The sequence below is a fragment of the Chelonia mydas genome, chromosome 3, assembly GCF_015237465.2.
Source record: "Chelonia mydas isolate rCheMyd1 chromosome 3, rCheMyd1.pri.v2, whole genome shotgun sequence".
Lineage (NCBI taxonomy): Eukaryota > Metazoa > Chordata > Testudines > Cheloniidae > Chelonia > Chelonia mydas.
Genome location: NC_057851.1, coordinates 125,485,066 through 125,504,287, shown reverse-complemented (window position 1 = coordinate 125,504,287; position 19,222 = coordinate 125,485,066). Strand labels below are relative to the sequence as shown.

Genomic DNA, 19,222 nt, shown 5'->3' with positions numbered 1-19,222 from the left:
AAGGTGCCTGATTTTCAGGGGGCAGATGCTTAGCAATTTTTAAGAACTATGACCCCCTTTTAAGGCATCTCAGTTTAGGTACCCAAAATCACAACTCACTTCAAAAAACTTGGCCTGGTGTCACTTGAAAGATATTTATGCTGAATGTAGGAATGAAGCAACATACATTTCAGAAAACAAGTGTAGAAATATAGGAATCTCTCAAGTCTTTAAAAAGGGAAACTCCTACGGTTGCCAAAACTGTATTTAAAATATAAGAGACTCTTTTCTTAGAACTCCCATCCCACCCCACCTCCCATTATTATTATTATTAATATTAATAATAATACACAGTACCGACCTACAGTTGCCAGGGATATTTATTGCAGCTTTTTGCAGCACTCAACTCCTCCCAATCTTGTTGTACAGAGTCATAGGGGTGCTGGAAGAATTTTTATAGTGGGGGTGCTGAGAGCCATTGAACTCAGCTGTAAACCCTGTATATGATGGAAACCACTTCAAGCCAGGGGGCGTGGCAGCACCCTTAGTTCCAGCACCTATGTACAGAGATGAAAAAATAAGGGACGTTCCTTGTAGTAAGGGACTGTTGGCAACCCTATATGGAAGTCATAGGTGTTTGGCCTGTGCAGGAAGTAAAGGAGCAGAGGAGGTGAACATCAGAGGTCAAGCAAAAGATTTTCCATTAATCATTTTCTGCTGCCTAGTGTGCTAGATACATTGTGTCAGGACATCTGTGGTCTGGCAGGTAGGGAACTGACTGGAAGTCAGGAGGCCTGGGTTCATTTTCTAGCTCCTCATTGCTAGTATGAAGGAAGTGGTTAACATTAGAGTTTTGCAGATAACTCCCCTACCATCGTGCAAAATATAGAGCTCCTGATTTCTATTTTCTATATGACCATGGCCCTGTGTCCTCTCATTCCTTTTCTTGCATAACAATTGAAACCTTTTTCCAACTGATTTCTATTCCGCACGAATTTACTGAAGCTCAAGTTGCCTTTCTTCCTTTCCCAAAGGCCACTGAAGTCAACAAAAAGACTCCCTGGGGCTTTGGATGAGACCATAAAATATCAGAGAAGATGGAGATGAAGATGATCACCAGACAGGGAGAGAGAGAGGTACATTCAGAAAGCAGTAAAATATTCATATCTATAAATCCATGACCACAAATTGGTGAATATTTTTCTGTTCTCACTTAGCCAGTTTTATGAAACTCATGATGGCTCTTATAAGTACTTAATATTTTTTCTCTTTGATTTTTTTTTTTTTTTTTTTTTTTTTTACTTACCAGAAGCAGTAGTTTCACACCACCATATCCAAAGCCAGAAACTGATACATCACTCAATGATGGAACGCAATAGAAGCCTGTCTGAGCCTTGCTAAGCCTGGTGAATTTGGAGGATTTTATTTCCCTCATGTTCTAAAAATGCTCCAATAGTTTGTTTGTTTGTTTGTTTGGCCATCTGTAGAAATAATCAAAATGTAACTTCAGTGAAAAGTGTAAACTAAAGCAGCCACTTTAGGAAAGCAAGCAAAACTTAGCAAAGGAGTTAAACACATAATATCATTTAATGTTCTAGTTTTACTTGTGAAATCATATTTAATAAACCTAAGGGTCAACACAGAAAGAATGATTGGAGCAAATATATTGTAAAACTTCTGATAGTCAGTAGATCTTGAAAGATTCCTGAATTATTTTTGAAATATGGAAACCTTGGCCTAAGCTTATTATTTATCTGTCTTAAAGTTGTATACTGCTGCTCATCACCATACTATCTGAGTGCCTTCCATATAAAATAAATACAATAACAAAGTTCCTAGTGGATTTCAGAGTCTCTGGCATTGCTTTATGGGATGAAAACTCTGCATAGGCTGGGGGGGATTTTTTGGGGAGGCAGGTGGGGAGTAAAAGGAGTGTTTGAATTGCAAGTGTCACTCAGGGTGGAAAGGCTTTCTCAGAGGGGAAGGCTGTGCAACATTTCCTCAAAATGGTCAGATTGTGTCAGTCTTATTATTGTGCTCAGCAAGCTGTATAAATATATGTGATGTTTTTTCTGTATAAATATACAATGTAGGTACAGTTTTAATATAGGCATACCTCAAACACTGAATAAACTTTACAAAAAACAACACCTCCCCCCCACCCAGAGTGGAATGTAGATCAGATGATAAAGAAAGGAATCAATGGGCAATTAAACCAGAAGGCAACGATGAATATCAAAAGACATCATCATCTACATTTAAATCCTACTAGATGAGCTGCATCTTAAACACAAATGAAAATTAAATGTCCTCAATGTAAATACAGAGCCAGCTGGGACTCCTAAATAAAAGGAGTTCAGATCTGATAAACTTAACTCCCCCCTGGTTACTTTGAGTTCAACCATCAGTGTTCAAAAGGGGATAAAGAGCAGCAACATTTCATAGCAGAGTTTTAAAAATTAGGGATGATTTTACCAAAACATTAAGATATTATGCAGTGCTGAGCCACCTATAACATAATATTTTAAAGTCACAACTGGGGGTAACGCTGCTTTTACATTCCAGTTTTGATCTCCTAGTAAAAGAGTCAAAAGGTCAGTCAGCAGTTGGATGCTGGATGCTGCCTCCATAGTCTTCCAGACATCCAAAAGCGTTTGATCACTGCGCATTGCCAAATGGCATGTATCCAAGCTGCTTTTTGTGTTTTACATTTTTCACAAGCCAGAGGGGTGTTTCCTGTGTAACCTAGCAGAGAGAAATGGAGATCCATACATTTTAAATATCAACTTTGATTGAAGTTCAAATGGCTGGTCTGGAAATGAAACCAAATGTATTTTATGTGATGATTCACACCTATTCAGTACTAACATACTGAATCAGACTCCCTTAAAATGGTATTTTATTTGCTCTGCTCCTTTGTGAACAGTAGTACTAATAGCTTTAATACAAAATCAGCCAATTAATGGGGTAATTGCTAATTATGGGCAGATGGAAATAACTGACAACAATACAAAAGAGGAAATGTACATAAAAATTGTATGTATCCCTACCCTCATCCCCTTTGAATTCCTCTTTTCTCTTTAAACTGTATGCTCTTCAGATCAGGGACCATATCCTTCTATATGTGTACAGGCCTAGCACAATGAGTCCCCAGTCCTGATGGCACCTTCAGGTGGTACTGCAAAACAAGTATTATATGCTAACAGTAAAAGAGGAGATGAGATTTTATTGATGATGTTTATACAAAACGCATCTTGCCGACTAGTGAAACGTGACTAATACCAAACCTAAATAGTCAGTTTAGGTTCTAGCTTTACCATCAGAGATACTCAATCCTGTACAGGGGAACACACTATCTTCCCATTTCCTGCAATGTTTGTAGCATACTGAGATAAACAAAGCATAAAACAGAAGTTGAGATTACTACAATTGAAGTCCTCTCCACACTACAACTGCAATCATGTTAGAGTACCTAGTCATAACACTGTTGTGCTCTAACCATGTTATAACACAGACTCTACTCTCGCAATGAGTTCTGTGCAGGCAGATCCCTGCACTCATGTGGAGCTCATTGCAGGATCAGAGCAAGCATCTGGTTTTACCTGTGTAAACTAGACAAAGATATATTTATTACTCATTCATTTACTTTGATGTATACTCTCATTTCATAAAAAGGAACCACCTGTCCTTTACTCTGGGTATTCCTTCACTCATTAAAAAATAATTAAAAAATACGGTTATAAAATACAGTTATAATTAAAAAATTAAAAAATACAGTTATAAAAACAAACTACTCCAATAACAGCACTTTGCTCAATTATTTACATACAGCAAAACGTGTACTGAAGATCTTTATGGCCTCTCACCAGAGTCCTCATAATCCCACACAGCCAGGGAAAACAAACAGGCCTTGCAATATGCCCTGAAAGTCAGTAAGGCAGGACTATTTCACACCAGCAGGGAGCGAGTTACAAAGCTCACAGATTTCAGAGTAGCAGCCGTGCTAGTCTGTATTCGCAAAAAGAAAAGGAGTACTTGTGGCACCTTAGAGACTAACAAATTTAGTCTCTAAAGCTCACAGAGAATGTCCTGGTAGCGGCCACTCTCTCTTATACAAGTGGGACTCCAGCACACATCCCCCTGCTGATCATAATTGTGGCAGTAGGGTCCAGGAAGACAGGTGGTCCTCTAGATAAGTAGGTTCCAGGCTGTTTAGGGATTTATAGGTCAAAACCAACACCTTATATTCTACCTGGGTTCTGGTCAACACTACCAACTTAGGTCGACGTAAGCTGCCTTGCATTGACCTAGTTGTGCATGTATCTACACTTCAATTTGATGTAAGCTCTCCACTACACTGACATAGTAACACCGCTTTCCAGAGCAGCGTTGAGCCACGGTTGATGTACTGAGGTCAACACTGAGGTGCAAATGTAGAAGATCCTACCTATGGCAACCTTAACAGCAGCTGTCCCACAATGCCCGACAGTGACAGCTCTGGTCACAATTGTGAATTCCACTGCCCATGGGTCACGGAGACAGGAAGCAAACCCCAACTTTAAAACCTCCTGTGAATTTTTGAAATGCTTTTTCCCCGATTGTCCATGTTGGGGAGCACACCTAGCAGCTCTCCACTGTTGTGTACAACTACCCAGCTCACCATGCTGGCTACATGTTCCAGATGCTCTCCAGCCTGGACAGGACATATTGGATCTCCTGGGCCTGTGGGGAGAAGAGGCAGTGCAAGCGCAGCTATGGACCAGCCACAGCAACATGGGTATCTGTGAGCAGATTGCAAGAGTATGCAGGAGAAGGGGTACGACAGGGATCAGCAGCAGTGCCGCATAAAAGCAAAGAAGGCCAGGGAGGCCAACAGTCGATCCACCGCCAAGCCACAGACCTGCCGCTGTTACAAACAGCTGCATACCATACTTGGCAGAGGCCCCACCACCCCACAGACCACCATCGATACCTCTGAGGAGTCAGAGTCTCAGGCCCCTGCCGTGAACAGCAAGGAGGAGGATGGGGGATATGCGACTGTGGACTGCAGCTATGCCATGATCCTGGACTTGTTTGAGATTCCAGTGCAGTCCAGTCAGTCCCAGCTGTCGAGCGTGGGAGAGCCTGATGCAGGGGAAGGAGCCTCTGGTAAGTGTGTTATTGTATTTCCCATTACAATGATGTACTGATGATGCCTGCAGGACACTTTTCATTACTTTACTTGTACTAGAAGAGGTAGCTGTACAACAAAGAGAGGCAGTGTTATCTGCTTTTCATTCCCCTGTGGAGTTAGGCTGGAGGTGGCAGGGTGGGGGGCGGAGGGGCATATGGAGCAGTATATTTATGTACACAGGGCTGTCCCTTGAATGCTTCTGTGAGATCTTGATGAAACTTTCACGGAAGTACTCTGTAGTCCTCTCCCAAAGGTTTCTATGGATGGCAGCCTTATTTCTTCCTCTGTGGTAAGACAATTTCCCATGCCAGTCAGCAATAACTTCAGCAGGTACCATTACAGTACCCAGGCTAGCAAGATATGGGCCTGGGCAGCTTTGGTTCAGAACTCCAATCTTGTGAGTAAACAACGCCAGCAGCATCCCTTCAATCGACCAAAAGCACATTCAACTGTCATTCTGCACCTGCTCAGACAGCAGTTGAATCTTTCCTTGGTGCTGTCGAGGTGGTTGTTGTACAGCTTCATGAGCCAAGGGAGCAAGGGGTAGGCTGGGTGCCCCAGGATCACTACTGGCATGTCAACATTGCCAGTGGTAATCTGCCGGCTGGGAAAGAAAGTCCCTGCTTGCAGCTTTCTAAACAGTCCTGTGTTCTTAAACATGCACATCATGCACTTTCCCTGAGCAGCCAACACTGATGTTGGCCAGCATTCCCTTTGAGTCACCAACGCTTCACAAATATAGAAAAGTAGTTATTTCTGTTGACGTACTCTGTGGCGAGGTGGTCTGGTGCCAAAATAGAGCTATGCATGCTATCTATTGCTCCACCATATCTTAGGAACCCCATTGCTGCAAATCTATCCATTATGTCTGGCACATTGCTGAGAGTCACAAGTCCTGCATAGCAGGAAACGATTACTGACCCTGCACACTTGCATGATAATGACTCCCACAGTGGATTTTTCAACTCCAAAATAACCAGTAGCAGTCTGGTGTTGCAAGTTTCCACAGTATAATTGCCACTTGCTTTTCCACTGTCATGCAATCATGCAGCAATCATTTTGTTGTCCCTGTGCTGGAGGGCTAGGGCGAGCTACATACACAGATCCAGGAACATGGCCTTGTGCATCCAAAAGTTCTGCATACACTGCTCGTCATCCCAACCTTGCATTACAATGTGATCCCGCCACTCAGTGGTCATTTCCCGGGCCCAGAAGCAGAGCTCTACCATTTGCAGCTGCTCCGGAAACATCACCACCAACTTGAATTGTTTCTCCCTATGTCCCACAGCAATCTCCCTCCAGGAAATCGTCATATTCCCCACAGCTCTTCTTGCAGCTCTGCACGTACTAGAGGACTGTGTGTCCTGTGCTTGCAATGCTCATGACAATAGTGCATAGCTGTGTGGGTTCCATGCTTTTGTCAGAGATGGCAGACAGCAACATGTCTTGCATGAGTTCATGGGATTTTAAAAATAGGTGCAAAAATTATGGGGTAGGGATGGCATTATGGGGTGGAGAAAGTTGCATGATGGGAACTTGACCTCACAGTCCCAGCACAACTCATTTCTGCCCCATCACACATTGCCAAAATTTCCAAAAAGGCAGTATGCTGGATGGTGATGAGTTGCACACTGGGATACTTATCCATGGTGCACTGCACTGTGCATCAAAACAAGCACTACTGGTACAGCACCAAAGCAAAGAACAAAACAGACACGCGCACAAGTGACATACTCACTGTGGAGGTTTTATGCCCATGTAACTTGTGTCTGCAAAGTCCGTAGTGTAGACATATCCTGAAAGTACGTCTATGCTACTGCATCACAGCTACAGCATTACAACCACGTTATTGTAGCACAGAGGCTGAAACTAGGGGTACGGGGGGTGCAGCAGCACCTCCTGGCTTGAAGTGGTTTCCATCATATACAGGATTTACTGTTTGGTTCAATGGCTTTCAGCACACCCCTACTATATAAATTGTTCCAGCACCCCTGTACTGCAGTGTAGATGCTTGCTACAGTGCTGGAAAGGGGTTTTCCATTGCTGTAGTTAATCCATCCCCTCAAGAGGTTGTAGCTAAGTCAACGGAAGAATTCTCCGATAGACCTAGTGGTGCCTACGCCCCAGCTTAGGTCGGTTTAACCACATCTCTCGGAGGGGTGTGTGTGTGAATTTGACGTAGTTAGGTTGACCTAAGTTTTAGGTGTAGAGCAGGCCTGAGAATTAATAGGCAGCTTTTGGTTCTGTGACAGTACAGAACCAAAAGCACTAGTTTAATGGTATCTCCAAAAGATGTACCCTGTAACATTTCAGTTCCTTCAGTTTCTCGATAGATTTAAAGTGTAACCCCACATAGAGCGCACTTCAGTAGCCTAATCTGGAGGTGACAAAGATATGGATGACAGCTGCACATTCCATATCAGAAAGAGATAAATGCAATCTCCTGGCCATACAGAGAGGAAAAAAAACTGATCTCTCTGTAGCTGCGAATCCAACCAGTCTCTTAGATTGCACACCTGCTCCACCAATGGCAGGGAAGCTCATTCCAAACACAGGGAGTGATATTAGAGAGCAAGAGAAAAGTTTGTCTTATTCAAAGAAATCTTATGTATATAAAATTGAATAAATCCAAGAGTTTAGAGACAGTCATAGTTAACAGGTTCAATTGCAGTGAGATTTAGATGCAATGGACCTTTTTCAGGGCTTGAGGAAATATTAGCAATAAACTAACAGCACTGTATCTTTCTAAACATAATTTTTGAAATTAGGACTGTCAAACAATTTTAAAAAATTACAATTAGTCACAAGTTAATCACAATTAATGGCCATTTTAATCGCACTGTTAAACAATAATAGAATACCATTTATTTAAATATTTTTGGATGTTTTCTCCATTTTCAAATATATTGATTTCAGTTACAACACAGAATATAAAGTGTACAGTGTTCACTTTATATTATTTTTATTACAAATATTTTGACTGTAAAAAGATAAACAAAAGAAATAGTATTTTTCAATTCACCTCATACAAGTACTGTAGTGTAATCTCTTTATCGTGAAAGTGCAACTTACAATTGTAGAATTATTAATTTTTTTTATATAACTGCACTCAAAGAGCCTACAAGTCCACTCAGTCCTACTTCTTGTTCAGCCAATCACTAAGACAACCAAGTTTGTTTACATTTGCAGGAGATAATGCTGCCCTCTTCTTATTTACGTCACTTGAAAGTGAAAACAGGTGTTCGCACAGCACTGTTGTAGCTGGCGTTGCAAGATATTTACGTGCCAGATATGATAAACATTTGTATGTCACTTCATGCTTCGACCACCATTCCAGAGGACATGCATCCATGCTGATGATGGGTTCTGCTTGATAACGATCCAAAGCAGTGCGGACCGACACACGTTCATTTTCAACATCTGGGTCAGATGCCACTAACAGATGATTTTCTTTTTCTGTATTGCTCTTTTAAGACTTCTGACAGCATGTTCCAAACCTCGTCCCTCTCAGATTTTGGAAGGCACTTCAGATTCTTAAACCTTGGGTCAAGTGCTGTAGCAATCTTTAGAAATCTCATTTTGGTACCTTCTTTGCATTTTGTCAAATCTGCAGTGAAAATGTTCTTAAATTGAACAACATGTGCTGGATCGTCATCTGAGACTGTCCTAACACAAAATACATGGCAGAATGTGGGTAAAACCACAGAGCAGGAAATATAGAATTTTCCCCCAAGGAGTTCAGTCACAAATGTAATTAACATATTATTTTTTAAACGAGCGTCATCAGCATGTCCTCTGGAATGGCGGATGAAGCATGAAGGGGCATATGAATGTTTAGCCAGGACTGGCTACAGGCGTTGTCTTTGGTGTAAGATCGGGGGCAAAAATTGGGGATTGGTCCTGCTTTGAGCAGGGGGTTGGACTAGATGACCTCCTGAGGTCCCTTCCAACCCTGATATTCTATGATGCTAAGAACTATGGTACCAATTGATCTGGGATAAGTAAACTGATCTCTCGGGACTGGAAGCAACCTGAATATTTTGTGATTTTTGGTGTAAGGGACCATTTGTCACTAAGTACAGCTTGCCTAGGTAGCAAGATAGACTGGAGAATCTAAGGGAACTGTCTGTGACTCCATGGTAAGACTGTTATAGTGATCCAGGAGTTCACATTGTTATTGGCTTGGTGAAATCTAATTATAGTACATACCACCAGTTTGGGGTGTCTGGCATGTTTCTGATAGTCTGCCCTGAGGTAGGCACTCACTGTCATAAAGCCATTCCAGACAATTGGCGTAGTCTTGACAGGATTCACATGACTCACGGTCAGTTGGATTTATAGTGCATAACCCCAGAGCTGTTAAAGTAGAGATTTGATAGTGAACGTTTTTAAGGGTTAAATGTTAGTCCCAATGAGTGAATCACAGTCATATGAGGGTCTTGATACAAAAGACCTGGAGCATTTGTGCTCACACAGGGGACTATCCTTTAAAAGGCAAACCCCAGATCAGGAACTGAGAGCTTTGCTCATAAGCTTTGACCAAGCATCCAAAGGCCCTGCAGCCCCAGACATTGCAAGGAAACTGGCCAGACTGGAACGCCTGGAAGCCCAGAAAGAATGTGAACGTGAAATAATGATGGTGCAGCTGTGGTTCTGGGAACTGAGGCTGAGGAGAGAGCCAACCAATGATGCATGGAACATATGGCAGCAGTCAAAGCCAAGGCTGAAATGGAGGAGAAAGCCCACAGCACCAAAGATGCATGGAACAACTAGTGGCTGATGAGAGAAATCACGCATTGCAGCTCCAATACTGCAGCAGCCTCAACCAGTGAGTCCACCCCCACCCAGCACCAGGGAGTGGGAGAAAGCTTGCCCCATTTATCAAGAGACTGATTGTATTGTAAGAGACCTTTGAGAGACCATGTGGGGGCTACAAGATTCCAGAGGATAAGTGAATGTCAATCCTTCTGACCAGATTAACTGGGAAGGCAAGACAAGTTTTTAATGATATGGCAGAGAGTGATGCTAAGGTGTACAAGATAGTTAAAGGAAATGTACTGAAAAGGTTTAAGATTACCCAAGTCCTATTGATTGAAGTATAAAAATCTTAAGAAGTTTGACAAAATCACTCTTGTTGAATATGTGCATAAGATGTATAATTTTATGAGTAAATGACTAATAGGGGTGGGGCTGAAGGTAACTATGAAAAACTGCTTGATATGAAGGTGCAAGAACACTTGCTGTGGATAGTAACTGATGAGGTACAAGTGGCCATCTGTGACAAAAAACCTTCCATGGTTTTAGAGGCAGCAGAAATTGTTGATGAATAAATACAGAGACAGCATGACAGTAGTATCTAGCTCTTCTATAGTGTTTTCATCCATCAATCTCAAAGTGCTTTACAAAGGTGGACAGATTCATTATCCCCATTTTACAGATGGGGAAACAGGCACCAGGAGGAAAGTGACTTGCCTAAGGTCATCCAGCAAAGTAGTGGCAGAGCCAGGAATTGAACCCAAATCTCCTGAGTCACAGCCTAGTGCCCTATCTACTAGGCAACACTGCCTTAAAGAAGGTGAACCTACCCAGCAAAACCAGGGCTCTTACTGTGCAATTGATATAGCACTAGTGCAGCAGTCCACACACATGCTATCAGTTGCAGAATTGGGTCCTAAGTGCCTACTCTCCTTATACCTAATGGACCCAAGTCACCACTGGGTTAGACCATTTTTATGCTGGTATAACTCCACTGAACTGGTATAAAACTGGAGAAAAGCTTTGGTGCATCAGGCCCAATCTATCCAATTTGCTACACAGAGGAGTGAGAGAGAGGAGTAGGAAGCCTTACAGATCACAGAATCTTCGTTATGATGAAAAAAATCTTAAACTGCTTGAAGTCAAGATGAAAAATTAATTTTAGAAATGGACCCTTCTCAATAACATGTTGCCAGGGCTGGCATTAGACTTGCTGGCACCTGGGGCCAAAACCGAAGCCCCACCCCCAGGGCTGAAGCTGAAGCCCAAGCCACACTGACTGGGGCCAAAGCCCAAGGGCCCCAAGGGCCCTGCCTAGAGCTGAAGCCTTTGCCCCCCCCGCCCAGGGCAGTGGGGCTTGGGCACCCGCTCGGCCCAGGGTAGCTGGGCTCAGGCGCCCCCAGGCCCAGAGTAGTGGGGCTCAGGCTTCGATCCCCCCCCTCCTGGGGTTGTGTAGTAATTTTTGTTATCAAAAGGGGGTCGCAGTGCAATGAAGTTTGAGAACCCCTGACACACAAATAAACTGGGTGCCATCTGCTGGTGCTTAAGAGTATTCAAATGCCAATAGTTTATGATGGGCCACCAACAAACAAAAGCTTTTAAAATGCTTGTATTTTGAGTGAAGGTAAATTATGGTAACTATTTAGTTATTTACCTCCTTAACAGCAGTAATGTTAATAAGTTGAGCAACCTCAAGTTAAGATGAACTTGGTGCTGAATTGTGTGACTGGGAATCAGATCTGGGTCTATTCTTAGCTCTTTTCCAGTGTTACCGTAGGCACTTCATATCTCTGAGTGGGAGTTTCACAATTTGTAAAATGGGAATAATGCACACCTATCGGACAATGGTGGGGTGAGGGCTAACTCAATGTTTTACAACACTCAGATTCCTACTTTGACGGTGCTATACATGTGCAAAGTAATGTAATAAAATAGAAATCACCTAGATAAAGTAAGCGATGGCCAATGAATTCATGACAGTTTGTCTGTCTGTCATTATCAATGACAAGACCTCCTCTCTATTAAAGATTACACAGGTACAAGCTGACTCAATCACTGATGATCAGTGGTATATTCTTCTCCCATTTACCACTAAAGGGACAGTAGACATATAAGAAAACAATATCAGTGAATGATTTGTTTATTTCTTAAAATACAGCTGCATATTTTAGACTTGTTGAAGTAATTAGGAATTTAACAGTTTGTGGAATAAGAATTTTTTTCCTTATATTTTTCTCCTCCAGAATTACGCCTCCTCAATTCCAGCTCAAAACTGCTATGTCAGGGATGGTCTAGACAATATTTAGTCTTGTGTCAGGGCAGGGCACTGGATTAGATGACCTACTGAGGTCCCTTCCAGTCCTACCTTTCTTCGATTCTGTCCTTCACCTGTGGTACAGCTCCATCTTCCTCCCAAGGCTCAAGGCATCCCAGGTGGGGCAACACTGTCAGGTTACAAAATCTGTCTTCCAGGCACTGAGGGGCCCAGTCAAATGTGCATCTTCAGGAAGGCCATTTTTTCCTTGTGTGATTACCTTTTCTTGTCCATAGGCCTCACATAGCTATGACTAGCCTTGGCCAGGAGGACAGAAACAAAGCACTCTAACACAAGCTAATACTCTTTGGACAGGAGCACAGCACCTGCATGGAACTCCTGATCCAAACCCATGATTTCTAAGGAGAAAATAATTTTTTGCTTAGAAGTCTGGATAATTAGCAGCTTCTGGCTATGGTCCAGCATAAGAAGAAAAATGTCTGACCTAAATATCTATGAACCTATGAAAAATGTCAACAGAGAGTGCCTTTACATCTCATTGGCAATTCTTAAAAAGTGCCCAATCCTAGCACAGCAAAAGCTCCCACTAAATTCATATTTAATTTTAGTTTACTACCACTTCATGTATTGAGGCCACTAGAAGTCCTGGAAGACCCTGATTTAAGACAAGCTACAAAATGCTGATACACAATTAGATTTTTTTTAAAGCACCATTGCATATAATGAGGTTTCTGAAACTAGTGGTCTTTGAATAAGCCCACATTTCTACGTTCTCCCATAAAGTTTGAATAAATAGCAGGTAGTACATTTAAACATAAAGTGAATAGCTGGTAGGAAAATATGGCAGGACTACCCCACCCATAATCGTATCATCCTCAGAAAGCAAATCAGACAAAAATAGTGTCCTATTTAAACAAAGTGAAATCAGCACCAGTTTTTTTTTAATAGAATTAAAAATGCTGGGCTATTGTCAATTATTTATTTAGCTGCGTTGTAGCTTTGTATTTATGTCACAGTACATGTATTGTATTTCAGACAATAAAAATACATATGAGAAAATCATAGTACCACATTATGTACAAATGACAGCATGTTTATGTTTAGAGAATTCAGAGATTAGATGGGAAAAACTCGATGGATAGTTGGCTCAAAAGTGGACATCTGCACAAGACCTAAGGCATGAGAGCAACAGAGCTAACTAGTACCAGAATTAACCAAAAACTAGCAACTACTAATCTGTAATCATTGTATCATAACGATAAATCAAGCTTCTACAGTGGCTACGGAATTCATTTGTTAATAATCCTTAACATTAGAAATAAACCTATTCTTTGAGATACAAGAAGAATTTATGTATTTTCTTCATGCCAAAAATTTGTACACACAGATTTAATCTACAATATACGCTCACACATTCTATACGCACTACCCTACATGTAATAGGGAAATCTGTATGACAAATTGTAGGCCTGTGAGAAATTAATTTATGGTACATGATTGGTTGCCACACCTGTGCACTGTCCACTAATCTATATCATTTTGAGCATTCTACACACGTGGTACAATCATTTCAACTGCTGTGCTTCAAATTGCTGACAAAAAAAATGAATTTATGAGAGAAATATTTGTTTTGTCCCCTTCCCCCCATTTGGAATGTCCCCCCAAACTACAGAGGCCCAAGGCCCAGGATGAGCAATATTTTCTTCTCAGCCAATGACCGGTTTAAGGTTTGATGTATAATACTGCAAAGGGCTAGAAATGGGACCATTACACAACTGAAAAGGGAAATACTAGGTTTCCCAATAGGGAACACAGCTCTCCTTTTGCTCTGGAAGATCTAAGAATGAGATTTTAAAGCTGTGAACAGTTTTGTGTCTAGAAAAAACATAAGTGAGCTTAAGGGTATTTTTAAAGATTTCTAAAATGTTTTAGCTATAATTTTCCTCTTCCTTTGAGCCCTGCATAGATGGTCTCATGTAACTAAGCCACCTGACTTTACAGGTAGATAGATACTTAAAAAACACAGCTTTTGTATTTAAAGTTATCTGAAATACTTCTAAAATACTTTTTCTGTAAAAGATGTGGCATACATAGAATGTGTGTGTATATGTGGCATAAAGGTTTATCCGCACTTGATTGGGATGACTTCTTAGGGTATGTCTACACTGCAATTAAAACCCCACAGCTGGCCCGTGCCAGGTGATGTGGGCTCACAAGGCTTGGGCTAAGGGCTGTTTAATAGCAGTATGGACGTTCGGGCTTGGGCTTGAGCCTGTGAGGTGGAAGTCCACATGTCTAGAGCACAGTTAAACAGCCCTTAGCCCATGTCCAAGGCAGCTGGCAAAGGCCAGCTACAGGTGTCTAATTGCAGTGTAGACATACTCTTAAGCTCACTCACGTCTTTACCACTTTAGATTTCCTCTATCTCCTTCACCACATAAAAGTGTCCTCTGTTTCTGTACACATTTCCTTTACTATTAGATTTCATAACTGTCTGCCTTAGAACTTTTGTAAAGTGCCCATCACTGTGGTAAATAATTCAAAATTTGCCTCAGAACAAACACATACTCTTATAAACATTACATTAGCAATGAAAAAGTAGTATCAGAGGTACAAAATGAAATGGGATTGGAAATACCGAGTGAAGTCAGGGTAATGTGTTTGTAACTAAATCCTTCCCACCACCAATTTTAAAATGTGTATTCAATTTGACATTTTCTTGATGGTACAATAGAAATACTGAAATGATTTTTATTATATTCAATGTATAGTACTTTATAAAAACATATCTTGTCTTCTTATCACTTTTCATTCAGTTCCAGTCAAGGACAAAGTCATCTGGGCCATCTAAAATACAAACAGCCTGTGATGGGCTAAGCAAGACACTCAAGTATGAACATGTAAACAATTTCAAATAATAAAAATCCCTGTGAAAAGATATAGCAGACAAATGGCTCCTGTGGCCATACAAAATGAATAAAAGTGTGTTTAAAATTTCAAAGAGTATTTAGGGTAAATTTTTCAAAAAGGCTTAGGAGCTCAAGGCCTGGTCAATACAAGAAAATTAGGTTAGTTTAACTAAGTCAGTCATGGGTATGAAAAACCCACCCCACTGAGCTGCGTTGTTAAGCCAACCTAAATCCACGTGTACCCAGGGCTAGGTTGACTGAAAACTTCTTTCACCGACCTACCTATCACCTCTCTGTCAATGGGAGAATCCCTCCCATTGGCATAGGTAGTGTCTACAGTGAAGCGCTACAGTGGCACAGCTGCAGCATAAAGGGTTTTGGACCCAGATTTTCAAAGGTACTTAGGTGCTTAAAGAAGCAGATAGGATTTAAAAATCCCACTAGTGCAGTGGTTCTCAACTGTTACCTGGGCCGCAGGTTGAAAACCACAGCACGTTCCCCTCTAACTCCCCCCCGCTGCCCCCCAGACCCCTATACCCAACACCTCCCACTCAGAGACCCCTCCATAGAGTGGGCCCAGGCGCAGAGCGCTGGATAGGTGACGGGGCGGCCTTTAGCACGCAGCTGGGCCGTTTCCTTGAAATACCATCTACAGTATTTACAGACTAGAGTGGATGAATGTAAGATTCCTTGTGGCAGTTTTTACTGACATCTGTGATAGAATCATTAGTCTGACTATAAGTTTAATATTTTTACTCATCCTTCAGTGATCACATTATATAGAGAGGTTTTCATAAAAGAAGATGACAAGGCCACATGTAATCAGAAAAGCATCTAATGGCTGAATAGTATTTACCTTGATTCTCTCAAACTGTTTTAAATAAACTAGTATATTTGGAGAAAGGAAAAGAGAAGCATAAGTCTCTCCAGTACCAACAAGCATTATATGACTAATGTAAAAGTCATGTTAGGTAATCAGTTTTATGGAATTATTGCCTGGATTTTAGTGACAGTCTATGGGACTTAAAATATAAATAATATTATTAACAACAAACAACAAACAACAACAACAAAGGATCCAGGATGTTCTATAACTTTCCAACGATTTTTCAAACATCCGTAGGAAAATGTTGCTTTCATTGCTATCATACTTGCTGGATATTATCATTTCTTTTGCTTTAAAACAGACCCGTTGAAAGTCTCTGGGTCAAGATAAAAGGGGGAAAAAACGGGGGCAATGTCACGGTAGGGGGGGGTCTACTGCAGACCATCCAATCAGGAGGTGGCCGAGGCATTTCTAGAACAAGTAACAGAAATATCCAAAACACAAGACCTGGTAGTAATGGAGAATTTTGACTAACCAGAGTTCTGTTGGAAAACATACAGTAATACATGAATTTTTGGAATGTGCTGGGGACAACGTCATGTTTTAGAAGAGTGAGGAAGTAACTGGGGGGCAGCCATTTTAGACTTGATTCTGTCTAACAGAGGAATTGGTTGCGGATCTGATGATTGAAGGCCATCTGGCTGAAAGTGATCATGAAACTACAGATTTTATTATTCTAAAGAAATAAAGGAGTGAGAGCAGTAGAATAAGTACAATGAACTTCAAAAAAACAGTCTTTAACAAATTCAGAGAACTGGTAGGTAAGGTCCTATGGGAAGAAAATCTAAGGGGAAAAGGAGTTCAGGCAGCTTCTCAAGAGACATTAGTAAAGACACAACAGCAAACTATCCCAAAGCAAAGGAAAGATAGGAAGAAGAGGCCAATATAGCTCTATCAATAGCTCTTTAATGACCTGAAAATGAAAAAGGAATCCTATAAAAATTGAAGACATGGACAAATTGCTAAAGATGAGGAAAAAAGAACACAAAGGGACAAAATCAGAAAGGCTAAGGTACAAAATGAGTTGCACCTGGCAAGGGACATAAAAGGCAATCTGAAGAGGTTCTGTAAGTACCTAAGGAGCAAAAAAAAGATAAAGGAAAGTGAAGGAGCACTATTTAGTGGAAGGAGAGCTAACAAATCCAAGAAGGTTGAGGTGTTTAATGCCTATTTTGCTTCAATGTTTACTAAAAAGGTTAATTGTGACCAGACGCCTAACACAATTAACAACAACAATGGGGAAAGAACACAAGCCAGAAAAGGGAAAGAACACGTTAGAGAATATTTTAATAAGTTAGATCTCAGAAATACTTAGGAGGCAGACATGATAAGATTTAGAAATAGCCTCGATGTGCAGAGTTATTCCCCTCCTAAACTGCAATGAAGTGCTGTTGGCACTTATAAATCAGCACTGCATTCCAGCAGGGAAGTACCAATGTTTCACTGGTAAGTGAAGTTTAAAAAAAGTGATGTCATGTTCCAACTTTTTCAGCAGGCTACAGTAAGAAGAGTATGGCATAACCAACAGTAGCCTCCTAATTCAAGAACTGACACAGCATATGTACTGTACACTGTTTTTAATGGGCACACTAAGTTCTCGTCTGCAATGTAAAACAATATTGGGAAGATCTAGTTACATTATATGAGTGCTCTAGCACCGTTAAAACTTGATTTGGACTTTCCTGTATAAATGGGAATGTGTGTTTTTTTTAACCATAACTGGATAGTGCCAAGCAGTAACCAGATCCCCCGACACTGGTTTTACAGCAGTTAGTGAAACTATTCTCCACATAAAGTTAGCTCAATCTTAGCGTGGAAAGGACATAATGGGCTGAGCACCCACAGCTCTGCATGAAATCATTAGAAGCTGCGGGTGCTCAGCCACTCTGTAAAGCCCCTTGACAAGGGTGGCGAATTGTATGGGCCCGTGGTGCCCGGGCTCCAGGAATATTCAGGGCCTGGGGGCCAGCTCCACCAATGTTTGGGGCCGGTCTCTCCCCCAGCCCTGCCTGCCACCCCCCCACACCTCCACTGAGTGTTCCTCCTGCCCCCACGCACCTCCCCAGGCTGCTGGAGCAGAGCGACCCTGCCTCCCCCCTGCAGCTCCACGCTGACTCCGCTCTGCTGGCTTTCAGCATCAACTGCCGCTGCAGGGTCCTAATGCCCCCCAACCATTACTGCCAGGGCAGGCTGCCCTGACCCTGCCCTTCCCCCTCAGACCCTTCCCTTTTCCAGCAGGATCCTCCACCAGCACAGGGGCCCCCCCACCCGCAGTCACCGCTCCTGCCCCACGCTGGGCAAAGGGCAGCCCATCCCCCACCCCCAGTGAGGCTACAGTGAGGGGCAGCAGCAGGGGAGGCGGTGCACAAGTGATGGCAGCCGCCTCCCCCAGCACCCACCACAGGGTAGGTGAGGAGGCTTCCTGGACCTGAGAGGGGCCCTAGGAGCACATGGAGTGACAGTGGTGGGGGTGAGTGTGCTGCCGGGGCGAGAAGGGGGCCCTTCCCCCAGAACTCACTGCTGCCAGCGGAGAGAGGGCTGGGGGGAGTCCTCCTCTCTAGCCCCAGCCCCGGGGCAGCCTGCCTGCACCCCACACTCCTCATCCCCAGTCCCACCCCACCCCAGATCCTGCACCCCCAGCCTGAGCCCTCACCCCCCCCACACACCAAACCCCTCATCCTCCATTCCACAGCCCTCACCCCTGCACCCCCTCCCATCCCCAAACTCCCTCCCAGAGCCTGGACCCCCTCCCTCTTCCCACACACCACCTCCCACCCCCAAACTCCCTCCCAGAGCCCAACCTCTCACCCCTTCTGCACCCAAACTCCCTCCCCGAGCCTGCACCCCTCCTCAACCCCAATCCCCTGCCCCAGCCCAGGGCCTGCACCCCAGACCTCCTCCCCTCACCCAAACTCCCTCCCAGTCTTAGGCAGGTGGGGGGCGGAGTTGGGGGGTGGAGTTTGGGAGGGGGCGGGTTCTGGGCACCACCAAAATTTCTACAAACCTGCCACCCCTGCCCCTTGAATCCTGGCTTTTGTAAGTAAAGATGCTATCTGTGGGAGGAATATTATCCTTTCATTCAAACCCATTATAGACCTTCTGTAATCTTTGTAGTTCTATTATTTACCGGGGAGCAAGCTGGAACCTTCTCCTCTGGCCTTGATGTCTCCTCTGGTCTCGATGTCCTCTACCTGGAGTGTGGAAGGGGAAAATAAAATATTTTCCTCTTAACATTCAAACAGGAA

The 19,222-nt window shown here is 42.7% G+C and overlaps 1 protein-coding gene across 20 annotated transcripts in view; it reads right to left on the bottom strand.

Annotated features, from left to right (window-relative positions):
• Positions 1-348: 348 nt before the first annotated feature.
• FAM120B (family with sequence similarity 120B) overlaps positions 349-19,222 on the bottom strand; it is a 103,777-nt gene continuing 84,903 nt past the window's right edge. For 5 of the 20 annotated variants that reach the window (XM_037895198.2, XM_037895195.2, XM_027833234.3 and 2 more), the window contains 2 exons: positions 19,105-19,168; positions 13,148-15,029 (listed from right to left, as the gene is read on the bottom strand). In XM_037895198.2, coding sequence (XP_037751126.1) covers positions 15,017-15,029; positions 19,105-19,168 — 77 coding nt within the window. In that variant the 3' untranslated portion in view covers positions 13,148-15,016. Of the gene's footprint in view, positions 1,461-3,029; positions 3,158-13,147; positions 15,046-19,073; positions 19,169-19,222 lie in introns of those variants that run through there. The other 15 variants (XM_027833232.3, XM_037895196.2, XM_027833235.3 and 12 more) reach the window with 10 other exon arrangements.